The 23446-nt window shown below is 38.7% G+C and overlaps 2 protein-coding genes across 3 annotated transcripts in view; both read right to left on the bottom strand.

Moving 5' to 3' along the window:
• LOC127466707 (protein scribble homolog) overlaps window positions 1-4627 on the bottom strand; it is a 30863-nt gene extending 26236 nt beyond the window's left edge. Inside the window, exon 1 of the mRNA XM_051777892.1 lies at window positions 3396-4627. The gene's annotated coding sequence lies outside the window, so the exon portion shown is untranslated. The remainder of the gene's footprint in view (window positions 1-3395) is intronic.
• An 87-nt stretch (window positions 4628-4714) lies between these two features.
• LRRC1 (leucine rich repeat containing 1) overlaps window positions 4715-23446 on the bottom strand; it is a 66246-nt gene continuing 47514 nt past the window's right edge. For both annotated transcript variants that reach the window (XM_051777861.1, XM_051777862.1), the window contains exons 8-14: window positions 22843-22987; window positions 20297-20415; window positions 19215-19298; window positions 10537-10652; window positions 9452-9624; window positions 7779-7915; window positions 4715-5925 (exon numbers count right to left, since the gene is read on the bottom strand). In XM_051777861.1, the coding sequence (XP_051633821.1) occupies window positions 5767-5925; window positions 7779-7915; window positions 9452-9624; window positions 10537-10652; window positions 19215-19298; window positions 20297-20415; window positions 22843-22987 (933 nt within the window). In that variant the 3' untranslated portion in view covers window positions 4715-5766. The remainder of the gene's footprint in view (window positions 5926-7778; window positions 7916-9451; window positions 9625-10536; window positions 10653-19214; window positions 19299-20296; window positions 20416-22842; window positions 22988-23446) is intronic.

The following is a 23446-nucleotide window of genomic DNA, read 5'->3' as shown; positions in this document are numbered from 1 at the left end:
CAAACTTAGATGTTCAAGTACTGAGTAGCCAGATAAGATTTTTTTAATTTCCTGGAAACACAATTAAAAAAGTAAAATTGCTGTACATTATCCTAAAAAGATCCACTATGCAAATTCTATTTAGACTTGCAGTCTTCTCTCCTTCTGAAAGAAAAAAAAATTCATCAGTAATATTCAAACAAACATTCTTTTCGTTAGTTAGTTTAGATTTTGTTTTGGTTTAAGTTGCTTAGTGGAAGTCCATGATGTCATCAATGAACTATTAAAACTCATTATAAACTCATGTTTATAATCATGTAGTCATGTAGTGTCCTGTTCAATCTTCCAGAAATATGGGACAATCATGTCTCCTATGAGCTACTTCAGACTGGTTTAAAGCAGCCAATTTATTTTGGGTTTGGGTAAAACTGGCAAGTTATTGGGAATGACCATAGAATCAGACTGCTTACAACAAGAGCACATTTCCATAACTTGCCCAAGTTTGCTTCAAAAGAAGATAGTTTTAGCCCAATACAAAACTAACTTCACTCTTCAAAGTCCTGTCCCTGCATTATACTGAATCTGAATATAATCTGAAATCCAAGCTGCTGATGTTTTAGTGGTATTTGGAAGATGTGTGCATCTGTGGATTTTGGGGAAAGTTACCACAGTCAGTACTCGTTGCTAACATTTTGGGTTTGGATGTTACCACATCTCCAGAGATTTCAGTCGAGACAACATTCTCCAGCAACAGATGAGCACATTATAGAAAAAGTGTCAAAGGTTACTGGACATAAGGTGTCCACTTCCTGGTACTAATGTCAAGAGAGATTTGCTAAAACTCTTCTCTGAAACATCACTGAGGAGCCACAGAGTTCTTCCCATGGACAATATTGATGCTGTACTTCTCAGAGAGGGCTTCTCCTGTACAAAGATAAACTACTTTCTTAAGATCTCGGTGTTAATAGACTAACAACATCAGTGTTAAGAGGCAAAATACCCTGAACAACTTATAAATTCAAAAACAGACTGCCATGAACCCATGCTCCTGAAGTTAATACACAGTCCAGCTACAGTCATCGAGGTCCTTCCTCAAAGCCCTCTGCTCTGGCAGAGCCCATGACTGACCAATTGGTTGCCACAAGAACCATGCACGTGGCAATAAAACAAATAGTGTCTCCAACACCCATCAGAAAAGGAAGTAAGACAGCTCCTGCAAAGCAGCCCACAGAGGCATCCTCAAACCAGGCATATGCTCTTCCACTTTGGGGGGGGGGGGGGGGAAATAATCACATTTTTCATTCAGCTGGTGGAATACTGATTATATTCCTGACTTTAGCATGAAAGAGCAAGGCACTGGCCCTTTGAAAATTTCACTCTTGGTTCAGAAGGAAGGGAACACCCAAAACTATTACTTATAGTCAAGACCAGTCGGCTTTTGTCATATTCTCTGATAGCAATCCAAGCGCTGAAACATATTTATGCATTTGATGGAAACTGAAGAGGGGAAGCACTCATATCAAGTCAATTGAAAAAGTAATTTTATTTTTGGAGTCAAGGCAAAGAATGGCAGTGAATTCTCCATTAACAAAAGGTCTAGACATTTCTGATAAACAGTGTGCTTCCATCTCAGTAGGAGGAAGACATTTCCATTTACCTGGGTAGGATCAACTAATATACTAAAAATACACTTTTTAAAAAAATCAAATTCCTGCTGTCACTACTCTCCTCTTAAAAGCTGAAATCATGAGCATCCAGTAGCTAATAATCAAAAAAATGTTCACTCAGCACCAGTAAATTTCTAGTGCTAGACAAAAAGCAGGCTAAGCAGGACACAAACAAGTTACTTGTTGGAAAGGAGAGCATTATGCAACTTTCCAATATGCACTTTCCTATAATATGTCATTTATAAAAAACATGGAATTTGAGCCAGAAAAATAATCTTAACACGTAAATTATATGGAAGCTGTGAGAAAAGCCTGGAGCAACACAGAGGGGATGGAAAAATCCATTGCTACACTAACAATGGTAGCATAAGAGTGCTTTTTTTCCACCCCTGTTCTTTCAAGACTATGGAATTGTGACTTTCAATAAAGAGAACTTGCATGCAGTAAACGACAGGTTAATATTAAATCTACTCCACCACTATGGTCAGTTGATTTTCCCTGGTTACCTGTTTATAGCTAATAAAACAGGATGCTAATTTTGTCTTTCCTTGCATTAAATCCACCTCCCAAAAGACTTACAAAGGGAAGTGGAAAAAGTTCATAGAGAAAAAAGTCAGTCATGCTTACAAAATCATATTCACTACTCAAGCTCCTCACAGCATCAGCAAAAGAAAAAAGTCAAACAGAGACTAGGGAGGGTTCATGCTTTCAATGACACGCTGCTTCATCAGAATATCATCAGTTTTTTCTGGCTATAAAACACAATTAAAACTGCCTGAAGTGTTATCAACACTGTTGGGAAGAGAAGCATACCTAAACCACTTCATAAAATGGCACACACATGGACCAGTCAAGAGATCAGAAGGACTTCTGGGGTCTCAGCTGCTGGAGGTTTGATCAAGCAGAATGACATGCAAGTCACTCTGAACCAGCATTAGGGGGAGAGAGGGTAGACATTTGTCACTGTTTGCACAGTAAGTATCCAAACATCTTTTCAGCCCTGAAGCACAAATGACACTTCAACTGCTATTATTCCACAACACCAGCAGCTGTTGCCATACCTCAAGGATTCACTAGGCTGGAAACTACACTTATTGCTAGACTCGAACACTGCACTACATTTATACACTGCTGAACTACCTGCAGCAGGGCAAAATCTTTAATTGTCTCACCCAAGAAACATTAAAAAAGGACATTAACGACATACAGTGCTACACAGTGTTAGTGTAGAAGACTGAAAAATACACCTCTCCTCTTTTAACTCTCCCCAGATACTGACTGAAAAAAAAACAATGAAAATCCAGACTTCCATTGCACAGATTCACAAAGTGAAGACAGATGGCAGTGAAAAGCAAGGAACACCAACACTCCTTCAGGGATTGCAGCTGGATGGTCTGATGACGGACTACAGCTCCAATAACCTCTCATTAGGCAATTACTGGATTCTAGTCTGAGTTCCTTTTATTTTCTTTTACAAATGAATGGATGCAAACACTTTCAATAAGCAATTCATACCACCCACCTTTGGCTGAGATGACAATACCAGCACTCCTGAGTGCAGGAGTGTGAAACTGTCCCAAATGAAGGCAACAAGCCTGGTTCACCCAATTTTCTACAGCCAGAGAAAGCACAACAAATATTCCTCTCACTATTAACAACAACAACAAAACAAACAAAAACCCAAAGAAAAAACACAACAAAACCCCCAAACAAATAAAATAAACATATTAAAAAAAATTGACTGCTGACCAGTTACTTCATGCCAAAGCAGACGCAGCAAACCTGTCTTCTGGTAGGTTTGTGGGCTGCAGCACAGTCTCCACAAGCCTGCCAGAATGTATAAAAAGCAACTGCTGAGCAACCAAGCACCTATCACAGAGTTATAACAAGGTTTACGTCTTGTTCTGCCTGTAGCAGGAGGGAGTAGGTGCACAGGGGCAGTTAATTATTTTCATCTGGTGGCATGTCAGGCAAGGCCCAAACCCAGGCTTTACACATTCATCTTGCTGATGGAGCAGACAATAAAAACAAAACAAACCACAGCTTCCAAATGAAAAATTGGCATCACAGAGTCTTGCTGCCTTTGGCTATTTTAGGAACTGTCTATTTTAGGAAAACTTTTCCATCTCAAATGGGTTTGTTGAGGTTTACTTGCACTCTGGGTACATTTTTAAACTTTTGTTGTGTCAATTCCATTAAGTACTTTAAAAAGAAAATTCTATCCAGGGTTGGAGTCAGCTGTACCAAAAGCTCGTTTTCTTTTCGGTTTTATTTTAACAGAGGCTTACTGAGAATAACCAGGAGAGCTCTGCCTTGGAAAGAATAAAACTGCACTACCCCCCTGAACTGACCTAATACCTAAAAACCTGCAGCATCTCCCACAAAGAAACCACGTTTTTAAGCTTAAATGAGGAATCTTTGGGATGAGAAATGAAAATTAACGTATTGTGCCAGATTAGATTTAAACACCTGCAGATGGCTTGCAATACCTACCTGTTCAATATCAAAAAGAAAGCAGTGCCTTTTGTAAAAGCTTCAAATCAAAATGTAAAAAGTTATCATGTATTGCAGGTATTAATTTGAAAACACAAGTTATTAGGACTTCCCTGATCTCTTCCTTTCCTATCTTCTCCCAGAAATCCTCATACAATTCACACTTTCTGGAAGAAACTCTCAGCAGCAGAAGGGGTGTGGTTAGCCACTCATGAAGTGTCAGATATTTCATTTTGTTCAATATGGGTTCATTGTATCATCTCACACCAAATATGTGAAATTTTTGCTCTGAACTCTGACTACTCAAGTCCCTGCACTGAACCAGTCAGTGGTCTTTGTTAGCTCATGGCACATACACAACCCAGAGACACCAACAATCTTTATCAGCCTTTTGCAAAACTGTTATTTACCGAATTCAGTTAATACTTACCTTTAGAAACAAACCAGAACCCACAGATTTAATAAGACCTTGAAATCAGCACTGGACCACTGGAAGTGCAACACAGCAACAATGATAGTAAATTCCAGTATTAATTGATACTTTAATTGCTGTTTTAATGATACAATGAATCTACTGAAGCTTTCAAAGATTTTTTTTATTATGGTTTTATATATTTTTATAAAACCACTAAAGCAGTTTAAAGAATCATGCTTTCTTGTGTAATACATAAAACTAGTTTCATACTGTGCTTCTGAAAGTCTATCGTGCTGTTTTTCAAGTTATTTTACAGATGGCACATTTGAAAAAAACAATGGAAGCATGAACTTCTAGTGACTGCAATGCAACACGGGATCCAAACCAAGATGTTTCATTACAACTAAGTTAAAGTGTGAGTGCATTATGTAATAAACAATAGCAGTTTGGTCATTTAAATCTTAATTCTCTTTACAACAAAACTAACATTTGTGCTTCATGACCTAAGATTCCATAATACAAACATAAGTTCTCTGCTGTAAAATTCCCAATGTCTGAAAAGAAAGACATATCTAAAGCTGGAGACCAAATCTACTCACTTTCCTCAAGAACTGTTATATTTAAGACTAATATGACATACAAGACACAATAAGGCACAATGGGTGGTACAAACAAACGATACAGCTGTCCATGAAACTTGTTCTCTTCCACAAATACTAAAATATGTACCGCTCAAGATAAATTTTCTCTTAAAAATGAAATACATCATCTTGTTATGAAAGTCCTATACAAAAATTTAAAATTTACACCATCTGAGCTGCCAAAAAAATAAAAAAGTGTATCAATTTCCCACAAAACTATATTTCTCACCAGCACATCCAGCCACTGGGAAGAAGATATCCCAGCACTCTGGAAAAGAAAAGCATTATTTCCCCTGTGTTTAAGACAAAAATATTGTATTTTGCATACAGTAGTGTATTAAACTTTAAAAAGCCTAGGACTACTAAAATTACAATATTGATTTGGAAATTATTGGTTCACTGCCTGGATGAAATAAGGCACTTTCTTCCAGTGGGCCGCATTTTTCACGTATGGAGACGATGAATCAGGTTCTGGTTAAAAACAAAAAGGGGCTCAGTGAGGTCCCAGAAGACGACAGGAACATTTCAACAGCAGGGGAAGACACAGGAGGCAAAACCTGGAGATGAAACTCTACACGGAAGTGGTCACTCTGTCAATGGCATTATTGACCTCGTTTTTGTTTGAGTCCAGTCCTTTAGCAGCATTCATATCATTCCGTAAATTCTCCACTGTCTTTTTCATGTTCTTTAATTCTCCAGGGTGTGGAGTGGCTCGCCTTAGAAGTGTTCTCTAAAAATAAACAGCGCAATAAGTGGTTTTGCCTTCGTCTCTTTGCAAAAACAACATACACTTTCAAGGCTTCAGCATTCACATACCAAATACTAGGTATCTTTCTTTTTCTTTTTTATCCCCCCTTTTCCTTTTCAAACTATGATGTTCTGTGCTGAATATGACTTTCATAGCTGCTTGTTTATGAAGATAGTGAAAGAGGTTTTAAGAACTGTCTAGGAGCAAATTTTTTCCTCTTTTGGCCTACTAATCTGAAAGCCACTCAAGTGAAGTACAATTACAAGTTATGAAGTGAAGATTCTTTCATAAATGTAGTTGGGGATTTTTTTTTCTCCCAAAAGCATGTAAGTGATTTAAGATCACATTTCAAATAGAAAACATTCATCTGATTTTGAAAGAATCCCACAAGAGTGTCAAATACATGTTTGTGTGAGGTTTTGTATGTCTTCCAGCCCCACCACACAGTTTGGTTCTCTTGTCAATTGAGAACAAGTATCCTGAGAGGATGAAGAGGGAGTATTTCTCTCCCCTCTTAAGACACAAGAATGTCTAACATCACTGTGCTGAAACCTTTACAAGGAAAACAAAATTTACAAAAACTGCATTTAGCATCCAGGGTGGAGACCAACAGAACACCACAAATATAAAATACGTATAATAAACGTATACATGCAGTTACTTTTTAGTGGCATACATGTAAACTGTGCACATTATGGATGAACTGATGACCCATAAACGGATGCTTTAGTCAAGACTGCTTTGGAAATCTGCCCTTCCTTCTCCCCAGTAAGATCATAAACCCTTTTTTTCCCTAAAAAGGTCCTTGCCTCAAATCAGGCTGTAATACCATGACTGAAAGCAGTTGTCTTTAACACAGGAGCCCTCGCTACTGTATGGACATCCTCAGGTTGGCACAGTTTTTAAGCAGCATTATTCTGAACTCTCTTATTAGTCAGTCTATGAACAATGCTTGTTAAGAGACGACTAGTTTCTGCTGCTTTGGAGTAAGCAACTACCTTACTTGTTCATTTACCTTATAACTAGAAGCTTTTATAGTCACTTTTTAAAGTAAAACAATCCAGACAGTGCCCTGAAGTATCTCAAGCTGAGATCTAATGAGGATCACCAGCAACTTTTTAGAGCATCAGAGAAGCAAACTGAAAATGTGATTGAAGAAGTCTTATTCTTTACAAAGAGTTATAATTGTTAATAGAAGTTAGTAAAACTACAGATCACGTTGCATTTTGATCTTCAGGACATGCAGAGTCCAACTTAATGGAGAGGTCTTATAAATACAGTGACAGATGTTCCCACATCCTTTGTTTAAGTGGGAAATTAATGAGCAACATTTTTTCTGTTTATGGACACACTGGTTGTTTCATGGCAAATGGTGGAGTTCAGAAAAAAAAAAAAGGAAAGAAAGAGAGCAAGAAAGATAGGAAATAGAAATCAGAAAGACAAACGATGGCAAACGTAATGGAGACACATGCCAGAGTGCTGGAATGTTAAATTAGACCCTAAGTACTTTCAGGCAGTAAAGCTTCAAAGATGCAGAGAAAGATCCTATCTTCTTTCTGCAAAGAAAACATCCTGAGCAGACAGAGGAAAACAAAGCAACACAAAGACTGCCCTGCATCAGAATATAAAAGTTATATTCAAAGTAGAAAAGAAAAAAGGCATTTAAAGTCAATATAAAAAGTTTCAGCAGTCAACATGAAGAGTTTCTGCTACAAATGTACACACAAAACAGCAGTCACAGCTGAAATATGTACAGCAAGAATGCTCAGATACTTTTTACACTTTTGCATTAAAGTCACAGTGTCTGCAGGTATCCAAAGGCTGGGAAAACATACCATTTCATTATCCTCTTCATCTTTTTCATCTTCTAAGAAGCGAATTGCGCTGACTCGATTCACTGCCCGCTCATTCCATGTTTCATCTGACATTTCATTTACCAAACTCTCCAATGCACCACATCGTGGTAGGTTATCTGTTAGAACAGGAAGATGCAGCTCAGGATTCACAGCAACATGCATGTGAATCCACACAATCAGCATGCTATATTGGCAATAACTGCAATAACCAACTAATCACTCATTCAAGATTTACAAGTGGCTATTTCTACTTTTTTTGGCAGAAGAAAGAACTTGCATTTCTTTTCTGTTATTGAGGACACACACTAAATAGTTTATGCATAAATGAGCTATTTCTATACTTGGATTGTTTCAGATTTTAAAGTGCTGATTATATAATTTAATATATGTGGTTTTTCTTCTGGATCATGGCTGCCACCTGACATTAGCCAGTTCACTAAATGGATTTCCTAACACAGGATCATTGCTTTTACTGACTTCATCCTTTTAATACTATCAAGCATACACATCCAACAATCCTAATTCCAAGCCTTCTCTGCTTGAAGCTATGAAATTCACCTGGAGAGGCGGAAATCTAATTTCTAGTAGTGTGGTCCTTAGAGAAAGTCGGTCTACCTCAGTTCCTCTTCTTGAACTAGCTTAATTTTCTCTAAATCTAAACAGGTTGATTCATTTACTTATTTTAATTCTTCATGGAATTTGTAGTCTTAAAATCCAGAAGCTGAGATAAAACAAATACTTCTACACTCCTGCTGCTTCAATGGTTTCTATTTGCTCCAGCCACACAGGACTGAAACACTGGAATTAAGTCTGGGTACCTACAATACAGATTATCTACAGCTGAACTTTTCTCCTCAGGCCCCTTTTGGACTCAATGGAGAAGAATCTACATGATTTTCTTTTAAAGTCCATTCTTGCATGGGATAAATTACTTTGCAGTGATTACACCAGAAGTTTAAATATTAGCTCAGACGAATCCCCTCCAATGTTCACACACAGCTTTAAAACTTGAGGACAAAAAACATTCAAAAGTTACTGGAGCAGCAACCCAGCCAACAGTGAAAAAGAGTTTATGGTTCCACCTGACCCAGAGGCAAGTTTCAACACAAAAGGTAAACGCAACTTATAATGCAATTCTACACTTGTTAATTAATATAATAAAGTTATTGTACAGCATATTTGCTTGAAAGAAAATTAGCTTGCTAAAAAGTAAAATGTCTACTGCTTACTACTCGCTATGCAATTCATTTTTCTGGTTAAAAAAAGCAGAAAGGCACTAATTTTCACAACATATATATGTATTTAAGATGTATAATCAATGTGCACAAATATGGACACCACTACGTGGCCCACTGGCAAGCCTCAGAATAACGATCTAAGTCTTTTTCTTTCAGATCTGTATTTTATTTATTGTATGTATTGTATTTATTGTTGTCACTGCATTTTCAGTAACACTTACTGCCAAGTTGTCAAGTCTTCTGAAGACCGATTACAGAAAAAAAAGAAGTTTAATAGTGAAAATTCAACCAGAACTTTGGTACTTTGCTCATTAGTGCTTATGAATCGTTTACAAACCTTTATGGAACAGACAACAAAGTAAACAAAGAAGTAATATTTCTATACAGAATGAAAAGTTGACTCTACGCACTCACCTTGGCAAACAGGCTCAGAAGGCATTTGAGGAAGTAATACACATGTCAAAATCTTTTCTCCTGTTTCAGGGTCTGTGTCAGTCTGAAATGTCAGTAGAGGTTGGGACTGGTTATCAGACAACCACAAAGCCTTCAGCTTTAAGGTAGTCAGTGAGAGGGGAAGATACGCCAGCCTAGTTTAAAAAAAAAAGTAAAAAAGTCAGGGCAATCTCTAGGAGACTTAGTAGAGACTCATGAAGTTGACTTAAGTATATATCATTGAGTTAGAATAAATAGGACTGAAATTATTGCCTCTAATAAAAGGCATTGCAGTAGTCATCAATTCCAACTACTCCGTTCTTTAGAAAAAAAATAAATCTGCAGCTTAACTTTATACCATAATCCTCTGTAGCTGTGAGTAACAGGTAAAACTGTGCTGAGCTTTCTCTACTGCAGTAAACTGCCCGGGAAGGCAGACGGCTGCCTCCGCTCAGGAACGTTACACATAAACAACTGTCAGAACAGTAACATGTAAGTGCCTCTGAGACAATTACTTTGCATAGAAGAAATAACACTTGCTTTTCCTCCTTTTTTTTTTTTTTCATTTAACTCCCTACCAAGCAACTAAACTAATTTGTTGGTTTATGCTTTAATCCACTCATTTTTGCATGTTGATGTCTGAAGCACACTAAGATTGGTGAGAAGCTACAAGGTCAAACTGGCTTTCCTTGTTACCTTCACTGTATTGCAAAGATAAGACACTCGATATTAGTGTTACTCGGTGTTATGGTTGGTAGTTTCAGCTGAAGCTCTAGCAGTTGCCTAGATTCTCAGTTTCAACTCCAAAATATACAAATCCAAACGGTTTTTTTTAAAATCCTCTCTCTTCCTCAGAGTCAAAGTAATCAAAAAAATCACACTCATGAAAACACACAATTTATGCTACTTTTGGCCAAGGGGAAAGACTACTTTCAGAATTTCGACCATAACACTAACATAAATGTCATAACTGGTTTTTATTACTTCATTCTTAGACGTAGTATCTTTTGTTATCAGAAAGAATTGAGTAAATACAGCAAAAGAACATGAAAACAAAAATCTCTTGCCTGTTTCCAGCAACATCCAGGACATGAAGTTCAGTGGCTTGTGAAATTTCAGAAGGAATTCGAGATAATCTGTTGTCACGTATAGAAAATACGTTAAGACTGCAGCAGCCCCCAACCTATATTAGAGAAGAGGGAGGGGGGAAAAGTCTGGTTTTGTTGCCATACCACAGTATAACAAAGGCATGCAGTACTGGTCACAGAGTATGTCACAGCACATTCAAGCTACAATGCCTGCCAGACACTTCACCCAGAGGTACAGACTGCAAACAAGTGCTAGCTTAAAAGAAGTCTGACCTGAAGCAAGTCTGTTGGAGCCATGTCTTGAACATCTGTATCTCTGTATCTTTACAAATAGGTTGCATTCTACCTACCTTTCAGAGCCTTCTACACAAGGAAAAAACCAGTAATCACACACAGGCTACTCTGTAGACAACACTCACAAAAACCCCTACCCTTAACTTTTTCTAGCTCTGCATTTTACATATTAATTCATTCTTTCCTCTCAGTAACTTAGGTACAAACAATGGGGCTTTTGGCAAAGCAAAATGCTAAACACACCAACCAACTCCCGACATTTATTGAGGCCACAAAGAGTAATGAAGAGTTCACAAGAAGCAGAAGACTGAGTAAAATCTTTGATGCCCTGAGTCGTTAAAAGTATCTCATTTCAAGATGATTCCCATATGAATTGGCCTTCTTTAATCTATTGTAATCTAATATCCTCTGTCTCTACCCATTTATCCAAATGTAAGCATTTGCATTCTTAAGCTAGTTTTCTGGGTGCAAAAGATAGGAGTTTTCAGTTTTACCCTTAAAATACCTATATCTTCCACCAGAAGTAGATGTCTTCAGAAAAATAAACATTCTATATTTGATTTTAAAAAACCATATTCCAGTTTTATGTTCCAGAAGGAGCTACTCCTATAAACAGCAAGATTATTAGCTGTAGTAACTCAAAAGCTGCTTCAAGTAACTCTTTATTCTTATTCACAAAGAAAACCTACCTTTGTTTGCTTATCATACGGAGTTTTCAAAAAGCACTGCTGTTTGTTTGCGTGTTCCAAAACACACCATAAGAAGAGGAAAAAAAGACGTTTCTTTTCTTACTCCAAGTATTAGAGGCAAAATATCCCAATGCCTTTGGAACCTTTCAAGTAAAGTGGACTTGGAATCTAGCTATAGACACCAAACGTAGTGGAAGAGCTTAGTTCAAAAATTGGAGGACTTCTATAGTCACACACATCTAAGAAGGGTTTCCTCTCAAAATATAGCCAGCATGTTGCTACACCGTGCTCAGGAGTCCCCAAATCTGAGCTGAAATTATTCATGTGTTCTTGTTAACTGTCAGTTGTGTTTTTGCAAAATCCACAATTCAGTCCAAATCCAAGTTTGAGATTACAAACAACTACCATAAAAGATTTTTAGTTGGCGAAGTAAAAATAATGTTGATTTAACCTACACTATTTACAAGGAAAAAACCATTTTTAAAAGGATGCAACTCTGACTACAAAACAAAACAAATACACCATTCACCTTCCTTTGTATCATAAATGCTTTTTAATGGAAGAAAGCAGCAATCAGCTGCTCAAGGCTTCTGATTCACAAGATATTTACAGCAAAAAGTTACAATGCAACATTCTCTTGACAAAACAAAATCTGTGATGTTTCCCCTAAATCACTGCACTCTTAAAGAATGCAGCTATTTCACAAGATTACCAGCTTTCCTGGCCCTGTGTGTACAACAGAAGCATCAGCCTTGTTAGCCATTTTAGCTTGTGAATCAAAGCCCTTAGAAACCAGTGCTCAAATCGTGAGCAAACTTTCTTAATGCAAGAATTCTGCTACTCATATTAAAGCGTGTATAGATTCTTAAATAATGTGCCTTCACATATTCACAGAATACAGTGCCATTTAAAAAAAAAATACATATACACACTAATTGTCTAATTGGTGTTTCTAACATGAGGAGCTGTGAAAAGCAAGAAATACAATTAGTGAATGTTGATGAGCTGGTAAGTGATGCCCTAAGTGTACACAAGGTGTTCGATTTTCATGAATGAAGTTTGCGTTATTCAGTCTTGGAGCATGGAGATCCAAACAGTTTAGCCAAACAAACAAGGTAAAGCCATGCAGCCCTGATGAGACCAAAACTTCTGTACTTCTGACAATGGAAAAATGCAGCAGTGGAATCGGACGGCCCGAGTCATCATGCATTTAAAGCAGTTTAATGAAAGGTAACAGTAGAACCGTGGACTGAATAATACTTACAGGGTTATCAATTTACCTGACCCATAATTTTCCAAGCGGCTAACAATTAAGAAAATACAAAAGATGTTCAATTTATTTTTCTTTATCCATACTGGATACATGGACAAGAGCATGCCAACAAATGGGAGACAGAACACACATTTTTTTACTGCCAACTCCTAAATTATTTTAACTTCTGTTAATTTAACTTTGCATATCACTCAACAGGCAGTTGTTCAAAGGTTTTGTTTCATTCAGAGGTAGTGAATTTTCCTAGGGTAGTGGGGTAGATAAAAAAAGAGACACTGAATTTTTTTTAAGTAACTGTTTTAGAAAATGAAGACAGCATCTAACGAGCAGTATCAGGTGAGATATCACAGGAAAAAAAAGACAGTTCAAAATAAACTAAAATCTTTGTCATTTCAAACAAAGATGGCACCCATCCAGCAGTACAGAAAGATGTCAGGTCCAATGTTTGAAAACCTGAACATGAAGTGGTACCACTGAGGCAAAGTGCACACACTACATGGCATGCTGAAAGGAAAACACTGCTGTGACCACTGTGAAGTAATACGGTATCAGAACGTCACTGGTTTGGCTGAGAGTCATTAACTGGGGAGGAGCCATGCTTTCCAAGGGTCTGATCACATGCTTACAACAAACTCTGCCAAACCACAGCATATGCACCAAGTACACAGTTGAGGCCACAAGCCCATGTAACACTTAAGCACACAATTCATTTCAAGCACAGACTTCAATTAATGGGGACAAGCATGTGCTTAGTTCTAGGCACATGAGTAACTGTTCCAAGGACTGGAGGCTTAAAGAAGTCCTCACATTCTTCTGCAGTGAGCAAGACATCAGGAAAAGATCTCAAATGAGTTGTGCATGTCTAAGTCATACTCCTGAGATTTAGTTCATTTTAGCAACTTTAATTTAAGGGTTATTCCCTTGTCACATCACACCAACTCCAAAGAACAGTAAGCCTAGATAAAAACCAAAACCAAAACCCACACATCAGTCAGGCAGAAAATGGTCATTACTACGAAGTGCTAATTTCAAGATCACTGATACTATGAAGTCAGAATAAAACTGCATATTTGCAATTCAGATGGACTTGCTTGAGAGGATCAGCATCACTAGGACCCCTCTGGGTTCCACACAAAACTATACTTATGGAGGACCTTTTTGCTCTTTCCTTCTATCTCAGTCTGAGGCTCATCTTTCTAACAGCTTCCCTGTTCTGGAGAAGCAGTAAGGTTTGGATGTACATAGGCAGTATGTCAGCTTGGCTACTAAAGCTCCCCACTATGTTCTGATCATGGGAAGCATTCAGCACTTCAGCCTCCTGCTTTTTTGACATTCATATACCTGCTACTAGTCCATCTTAGACAGTCCTCTAGAACTGCAAGTCTTAACACATCACTTCTCTGCTTTTGTTTCTGTTGACTCTTAAGTATATACCAGCAGTTGTTAACTACTCAAAAGCTATGAATCAATTATCCTGTCCTTTACCAGTTAGTATCTTTCACACAGGTATAAGCAATGAAAAAAAATTACGATATTATGACAAATACTATAATGATTATTCTTCAGCATGTGACTAGTTAAAGTCCAATGACACATCTCTTTTATTCAACTCTCAAAACAGCTGTCAGCGTCAAGAACTCTCACTAGGTTTATACAAGCCTGATAAACATATTGGCAATTTAAACACAGTTCCTCTTGTGTTATAAAACCTTTTCCAGAGTGTCATATCCAAAATTTTGTTTGGGTTCAAAGTAAACAAGGTCAGAATTTTCCTTGGCTCTACATAAGGTATACTACTTCTTTAACTGAAAGCATAGAATACATTTAGAGGAGGAAGAAACCGCCCAATTCACTATTATTAACTATTATTCAGTTATTAATAACTTTAAATTGGCTAGGAAAATCTTCAGCAAACTCACTTCAACACCCCCTGCACCACTGGTGAATAGTAGAGGAGGAGGAGCATAGCAAGGGAGCTGCTCCACCCTCTGTCTCAAGACAAGTTTTCCTGCATTTTTCCTCAGTGCCTTTTTTCCCTCTGAGACGCACAAACGCATACTTTTACACAAATGAGGGAAGGGACAGGACATCAGAAGTTAAAACCAGAAACAACAAAGCAGTCCCACTTATTTGAAAAACAAACTTAAAAGACAGTTACTGCCAAAAAAAACCTGCAGTTTTACCTACTGGAATAATAATTCTCACAATATACCTCAGAGCCAGGAAGGACACATTACAAGATCTCTGCAGGTTGTAAAGACTCATTAACAAAAGCTGGAAAACATTCCAAGGAGGTTATTTATGCAAGTGCCAAAATCAACACACCAGTTTCACCAGCGCTCCTGTGCCAAGGTGAGATTTCAATGCCTGAGAGTCACCAAGCAGGTCTTTCAAGTTTAAGGGGGAAAACATTTCTAACTATGAACAGGTTTAGACATTCTCAGTTCTTGCTGAAGTTTGTTTCACCACTTGGTTCAGTAAGAGAGGGATCAAGCTGCAAGATGAGATAATGAAGATGAAATCTGTCAGTGACTCAAGTCTTGGTCATGCATTCAGCTGTTCCACATTTTACCTTTATTGGCACACAATACAGAAGAACCTCTGAACCAGGAAACTTTGAAGGTGTATTTGCATAAAAACTCCTCAATAATCCCAAGTCAGAAATCTTACACCAAAAGATAGAGAATGGTTTTACAAACATGCCTTGAAACAATCTGGCAATGTAATGGCTTAACAGATTTGACCCCAAATCCAATTCTCTTAAACTGCTAACAAAACAAAATCAAACCAACATTCCCCCCGACCCCCTTCCCCCAAAGCTACAAAAAAAGCCCCTACACTGCCTCAGAAAAGCTGGAACTCAGAGATTATCTCACCAGGGCACATTAGAGCAGGCACATACTTTCTGCCATTCTATGTATAAAAGCTCTCTTTGCTACAGGAATAATTCTGAATAAAAGGACAGAGATACCAGCAAGCAGATACCATATTGGTTATATGTGCTCTTCTCCCATTTTTTCCATTTTTTTTTTTTTACATGCATGTTACCAGACTCTGTGTCTTTGTCCCTCTCCAACAGAAACCAGTAATGGCCTGTCATACACCCATTACTTATAAGGATGAAGACCACAAATGCACAGCTGTTCTAGCACTCTGTAAGGCAGGGGAAGAATGAAAGAGGTAAGGAAAACAGCAAAAGGAAAAGAGGGGAAGATAAATTAACAAAAATATCTGTGGTGCACACTCTACTTCTGCATCTGACTCTGCTTCTGTGAAGGGGGAACCAGTGTACAAGTACTAACACAGACTGACGTGCAAAAGTCCAAGACCTCAGTCCTCACCATACTGTCTCAGGAGACGTATTAAGCAACACACAGCAGGCATGGGTATTGAAAATGACTACTGTCAGAAGCTTGTGCCTGGCTTTAAGTATTAATTAGTTGGTTTAGGACGAAAATAAATGGAAAAGATAGTATGATTCTCTCACTGTCAAGTAGAGCCTTCCAACAGACAGAAAAAGGGTGACACATTTTTCAGTTTTCTTTAAGTGTTCTACCAATGCATTTTATATTACTTTTTTTCCAAGTCAGTAATGATGAGAAGGAAAATGGAAATCGAACACTTCACCCAAGACACCAAATTGTTCCTCCCTGCCATCCAAAGGAAAACTGAGAATTGGGATCTCTGCCATTATCAGCACACCTGAAGCTGCTCCTGTGGATGCTTTGCGTAACAGCAAACAGTACTGGTTATACCTGTGCACTCAGTTTACACAGAACATTTTTCTTTTAGAGCTATGAAACATATCTCTTCACTGAATTCCTCTGAATTTTAACCAGAAAAATTGCATTACAGAAATGTTCATGTTTAGTTTAAAGCAAAATGCTATTGGTTAAGAAGAACACTATACAAAGAAAATGCAGTTCCGGGAACAGACGAAAACATGAGCAGAGAGCAGTAGATTCCTCTGTTTTTGAAACTAGCATTTCAGCATTGTTAGAAGGCAATCTAAAGAGGGAAAAGCATTTTACTGCACAGCCTAAGCCCACGGAATTCAAACTGAAACTTGAAAAACTGAAACTGAAAAGCCTCGTTAGCTAGACGGCAGGTTCTGCAATACATGCATATTAACAGTATTTTTGAGACAACCTATTGCATCGGTGGTTTATGCTTTCTATTTGTCACATTACCAGCTTGGAATTCCAATGCACTGATCTAGAGGGTGGACATGACCCTCCAGTTAGAGAAGGACTGACTTCCTTTAAAAATAAAAAATTAAAAATCCACAGAGCAAAACATAAAATCTTACATTACATTAATTTCAGTATTTGCTCTAATGAGTCAGACATATTGGTGTGGGTACCTTTAAAGGAAAAATAAAAATTCTATTTCAAAGAAGTGGATAGGGAGTCAAGGAACTCTGCTTCCTCTGTTTCTCTGCCAAGCTTCCTGGGAACCACCCTCTCCCATTTTAATTTCCTGGACTCCATCAACTCCCCAGCTCACCTCATTCCAGATACTACCTTCCATTTCCTCATTATCTGCCTTCTCCAAACACAGGCTCATCCCTGACTTCTTCCCACTGCTGTCCAGTTGTCCCCCTCTGTCCCTCTCATGTGCACTAATGTTCTCTTCACACACTCTCATTCTTCACCCTTGGATATCCCCAACTCCTTCACCAACCGAGCAACATTTTCCACCTCTGAAACCCACTGCTGGTTCCATGTCTCCAGCATCTCGCTCAGCATTAATCCCTTTATTGTTCTGCACTGAGCTCTCAGCTCCATTATTCCCCGTAGACCTGTTCCATATTCATCCTGCTTTACCTGCTTCTGAAGCCAAGCCTTCTCCTTTCATCTGCTCCTGTCCCTGCTCTGTCCAAGCCACACTGCTTGCCCTCATACATTGTCTCCAATATCATGTACTTCATGTATAAGCACTAAGAAAAGTGCTTATACATTACATAAGCTATTAATGGATAATCTGGAAATAAAGTGTACCAGTAAAACCTCACATGCTATAACGAACTCAGAGCAATTCTGCTTAAAGGCAGAGTAGACATAAAATTGTACAAATCTCAAGTTAAGATATTTTAGGACACCTGTGTAATGTATTAACTTAAAGTTCTTTGTACAGACATGGAAAGTTTTCTGCTGAAAGAGCATAAGATTAAAACTGTTATCACATACCAACCCAGAAACACAGTTTTCCCAGGGTCTTGCCTCTTGCCAGCATTCATGGAACCTGTCTGGGTACACCCTCTGCAGTTTTCTGTTCAGAACCAGCAGCACCTCTGCAGAGAAGACACTGTCCTGCTAGAGAAACTGCAGTACTCACACCTTCTCTTCCCTCCCCATTAGGTGACTGGCCTGTGGCAGCTCAGACCCAGGACACTGGAATTGTTACTGCCAGTGCCACAGCAGCATCCTCTGTCCCTGCTTGACCCCTCTCTTCCATCTGCGAGTTGCCTGCCACTTTGCTTCCTTCTCATACCACCTCCTTGAGCTGTCCGAGCTCCATAAGGAAGAGAGTCAGAGCTGATACTCCTCTCAATTTCTGTCCATTGGTTGCCACCTGAGTACACATCCCTCCTGCTCCTGAAGTAACTGAAAGTGGTGAAGAAAAGCTTCAAACTCAGAGCTATATGTTACAGATAGATAAGAAAATTAAGAGGGAGAATTACTTGGACAAAGATTACGGAGAAACAGTAGTGCAAACCGAACCAACTCACAGCCCCATGCTCCAATCACAGGATGCTGCTTTCCCTGGCCTCTTTCCAGAATTTACAACTGAACTAAACTTCTAAGGCTTTCGTTACACTTAGTTTCACAACAGAAACTCTAGCCTAATTTCATTCCACCCGCTGTTACAATACACAAGAAGTCCCAGTGATCATAGCTGTAAGATTTGAGGTATATTGGTCACATCAGGTCCTCACAGTTAAGGGCAAAAGCAGTCCAGAGATCTTCAATAAGACTGTCAAGACAGTCTCTGAGCCACTTTTCAGAATACGAAACTTTCCCTTTGCTATTGCTCCCTAGAGTGAGGTGAGGAAGAGGCTGACAGTACTTTTATACTACATGTAGAAGAGGCATATTGGTGTTTAAATGCATTTCACCTACCAGAAGTCCGAGTGTTCAAATAGTGCTGGACCTGACACCCACACTGGGAATTGCCAGTTACAAGCTAATTAGATCCAAGCCTTCCTGTTCAACTGCAAAGACATTTTGCACTTCCAAGCCACCAAATCACCAGAGCTGCTGTTCGGATCTAATGGACAAGTTCCTGGTTATGATCAGTTTGGAAAGAATCCCCAGTGCACCAAAGCTGCCTGCTACTTCTTGTAGGTATTTGAAACCAAGAGTTTTCTGCTTGTACTATCACATCTGCACAAAACTTACCTCTTTGGGCAAGGATGTTAATTTGTTTCTATCAGCATTCAAATTGTTCAGCTTCTTTAGTTTTCCAATGCTCTTCGGCAATGACTGTGCCAACACAAACAAAATAAAATGCAAACAGAATTCGTAAATACACAGTCGGAACAAAACTTCTCTCACTTTAAAAATTAAGTAATATCCTGATCCACTTTCAAAATTGAAGTGTCTTAGTCCTCATTACTGCCAGACCTTCCAAAGAAGATCTAAAGGTTTATATTGCAGAACAAATATCTAGGAATGTCAGTTTCTAATACAAATTCACTCATGAAATATCTCTGCACTAAGACAATAGTCACACAAGAGCTGTGTACAGAATGCACGTATGCAGAATGCCCATATCATTGAACTTCAGGTTTTCCAAGTTAATTGAGAAGCAATCTCCTAACTTAGGTGCTATGAATTGACTTCTGGAGAAGCATCTTTCCATCAGACTTATGACCCTAACTCAATCATACCAACTGAACTTAAGAAATGCTCAATCCTAGATCTTTATGGAGACATCTACTCTCCAAGTGTCAGTGTCATGTGAAGACAGTTCCGAAATAATGGAAGGAAACACCTAACAGAAGGAATTCTTATTTATTTTAACTGACCACATATCATATCTAATATCTGGCTAGAGTACAGCAGCAGAGCAAGGAGCAATACAACAGAAGCTCTGCAGCACTCAGGGCTCCTATTCAGTTCCGGCAAGTCTGATCCAGATAATGCACAGGAAAAATTGGCAATAACACAATACAGCACAAACCCCGCATTAAAAACACAACAAAGTAAGTGATACCCGCACTCCACATGCTCCAATTCCCTTACTGGTCATGAAAGATTCAAGAATGAATATGTAATTGCTGAAGCATTTGAAGGGCATATTGTTACTACACACAACTTGATCTCCAGCATTCATTGAACAGGTAAGAAATAAGATGCATTTAAAGAAAACTTGCTAGTTAGCAGGAGCAAGGGTGAGTAATCTAATGAGCTAAGTGATTCAGCACCTAAGAGCAGGTCTTATTACCACCCACCATTTGAGTAGCCATGACCATGTTTACCTGCAGCTGGTTTTCTGTGAGAACTAGTTCAGTAAGGCTTTCACAGTCTCCAATTGAATCTGTTAGTTGAATCAGTTTGTTCTGATCAACCTTTAAAATGGAGAGCCTTCGCAATTTTCCTGGACAGAAAGAAAAATGTGTTTTTTTAGTTTAGTATCCTCCAATACCTGCTTTAAATACATAAAATTTTACTGCTGCAAAACTTCTAGAAATCCTCTAAAACAATGAATTTTTTCAGGTAAAAAAAAAGAACTCAAGCACTGCTTCACTTGGTGCTTGCACTATGTTGGGAAGTTTTAACATCACTGAGTTCATATTCAATATAAATATCCATATCCAACATTTAAGCCTAAGAAAATTGCAATAAATTTGCAATCTGAACATATTCCATGTAAATATCAAGGATGTGTCTACCCTAAGGCCTATAAACACGTGAAAATGATCAGTTTTTTCCTCCATTATACAACATCTATTAATAAAAAAGTGTGAAGAAGATCACCTACACCTAACTCAGCTACAGTGAGAATGGCTTGCAGTGAAGTGACAGCCCAAACCCAAACTGGATTAAGGTCTCCTTGTCCTCATATAGAACCCAGTTAGTCAGACATGAAACCCAATTTTATTCTTTAGACTAGAAATCAAACTTCTTTGAACGTGGTCTTCCCATGAAGAACAAAACACCATTTCAGCACAGAAAGCTCACCTTGTTCTTCTTTGCAACAGAATGGGGAGAGCCCAAGACAGAGAATTCAGGAGATATCACTAGCTTCTGACACCTCCCTGCCATCCCTACATAGTCCAAAACAGCTGTAATAGGCTGGCATATCAAATTCGCTGCTGATGCTAAATCGTGAAGAGACATCTGATATGCAGAAAGATAAAAACCTAAAGAGAAACTCAAGGTTTAGCACAGAGAAGTGCAGAGCTCTGCAACCAGGCAGAATAAACCTGTGCACCAGCACCGCCTGGGAAATGAGGGCTGTACAGGAGTTCTGCTGGAAGGGACCTGGAGACTATCGAGGGCACCAGGCTGAACATAACTAGCAGTGAGCTCTCACCAGAAATAAACACTAGCTGGACTACATTAGGAGAATTAAAGTCAGCAGATCAATAGAAGTTGCTATATCCCATCTACTTGCAAATAGTGAAACCACGCCTGTAAAATCATTCTCAGATTCACGTCATGTCCTGTCTTCCCCGTGTTCAAATGATGAGGGTCCAGTAGAAAGCTATCAAGATGGCCAGGGCACATGTGAGCTGAGGCTGAGGGAGCTGGCTTTGTTGACTCCCACCAAGAGGCAGCCGAGGAGATATCTAGGAACTACATATCCCACAGCTACTTGAAGGGCAGTTACAGAGATGACAGAGGAAAACTCTTCCCTGTAGTGGCAGGTAAGACAGCAATGGCTGTAAATTGAAGCATGGAAGATCCCAGCTGGACATCAGAAGCAGCTTCCTCACTAGGAGGTGATGCCCGGGGTGCTGGAGCCAGCTCCATTAGGGCTTTAGAGGCTTGGTGAGACATGGCATGACCCACTGGTGCTGATGAGAGCCCTGAGCTGGTTAGATTGGTAGATCTGTAGAGCCCTTGAAGCAGCCCTGGCCAGCTCAGGTCATCACAGCGGGCTGCTGTAACTCTCTATCAAACACACATTAGCCAGCTGTAGGACCCACAGTACTCACCCCACCTCCCCAAGCTGAACTTCTAGAGAAGCATTTATCTTTTCTCATATAGCATACAGGGGAAGGGGGAAGGTCTGTCCATTCTTTTCCACATGTTAGATGTAGTTAAACCACATTCACAAGTCCTCCTTATCCTACAGCTTTATTTTGAAAGAAAAAAAAAAAGTCTTCTCAAGAAAGTACACTCTTGTAATGTGACACTTTCCAGAAAAACAGCTCATGAGCAGCAGAGAAAAAATGCTTTGCTGACTACTTGTCACAACTACTGCATGGGTAAAAACATGTACCTTAAAAAAGGCACTGGTAGTGCTTCAGAAAATATTCTTCAGTTACTGAACCTATTCTAAGGGGTCAGACACAGAAAGATTGTAGTTTGAATATTCAAGGGTAAGGAGTAATGGGCTGAAGTGCAACCAGTCATCCACTGGGTTCAGTATAGGATTAATCACATTGTCCAACTGAAGAGAAATACACATCCCCACTAAAAATTCTGTATTTCTATGGTGATACTGTCAGTCAGTCTTATCAAGTGACCCACAGCACATTACAAGTTAAAATTCTACAGTGTTAAAGGAGTTTATGATGGTGACATGGATACAGTGGAAACCAAAAAGACATTAATTTTTATTTTGGTTGGTAGGAATCAAGTGAAGACTGAAAGAGGATTATGAGGTAGTCATGTAGAGAATAAAAATGCAAAGTTAATAGAATTATGCATTTCATACTAAGTAAAAGGAAAAAAAACACAACCTGAGACAAGCTCATCTTTTGCACAAAAAGACTTCAAAAGACTTGAAAGCAAGTGACTTCCAGTTTATGATGGATTAAATGGTTCTGTGTGATAGCATTCACCTTGTACTTACCAATGCCATCAGGTAAGACCTGAAGTAAATTCTGAGAAACAAGCAAGTCTGTTAAAGAAGTCAGACCACTAATTTCTTCAGGAAGGCATTCCAATTTATTTTCAGAAACATCCAAACAAAGCAGGTTTTTCAGGTTTCCTACTTCCTGCAATACAAGACAAAAAATTTAAGTCATGCTCAAACACGTAAGAAAGCAATTTGAAAAATGTACCATTGCAATGAAATTCCACAAAGTAGAACAATTATCTATATAACCTCTAAATTGGTCGTTCTCTACATGACCTCTACATGCAGAAAAAAAAAGTAAATAATTACACTTTACATATGCTAAACCAACCAAGTGATTTAGTCACAGTTTCTTATTCTAGCTATTAAGACTGCCTTTAGTAGTCAGACAAGGGATGCTGAGCACACTGAGGCAAACAGCAGCCAAATCTGGAGTTTTCCCTCAAGTAGACTGCACAGTTGTTTTTTCAGAAAGGCAGATTATCAACCTGCACATAATTAAATCTACCCCTCCCAATTAACCCTAAGTAAATTAGGATTAGTCTCTCCTGGCTGCTACAGCAACGTGCCATGACATCTAGGGATTTCATATCTTCAC

This window comes from Manacus candei, unplaced genomic scaffold (assembly GCF_025592945.1).
Source record: "Manacus candei isolate 608988 ecotype Guabito, Panama unplaced genomic scaffold, ASM2559294v1 h1tg000011l, whole genome shotgun sequence".
Classification (NCBI taxonomy): Eukaryota; Metazoa; Chordata; class Aves; order Passeriformes; family Pipridae; genus Manacus; species Manacus candei.
Note: the sequence above shows the minus strand (reverse complement) of the source record. Positions and strands in the feature narration are given on the sequence as shown.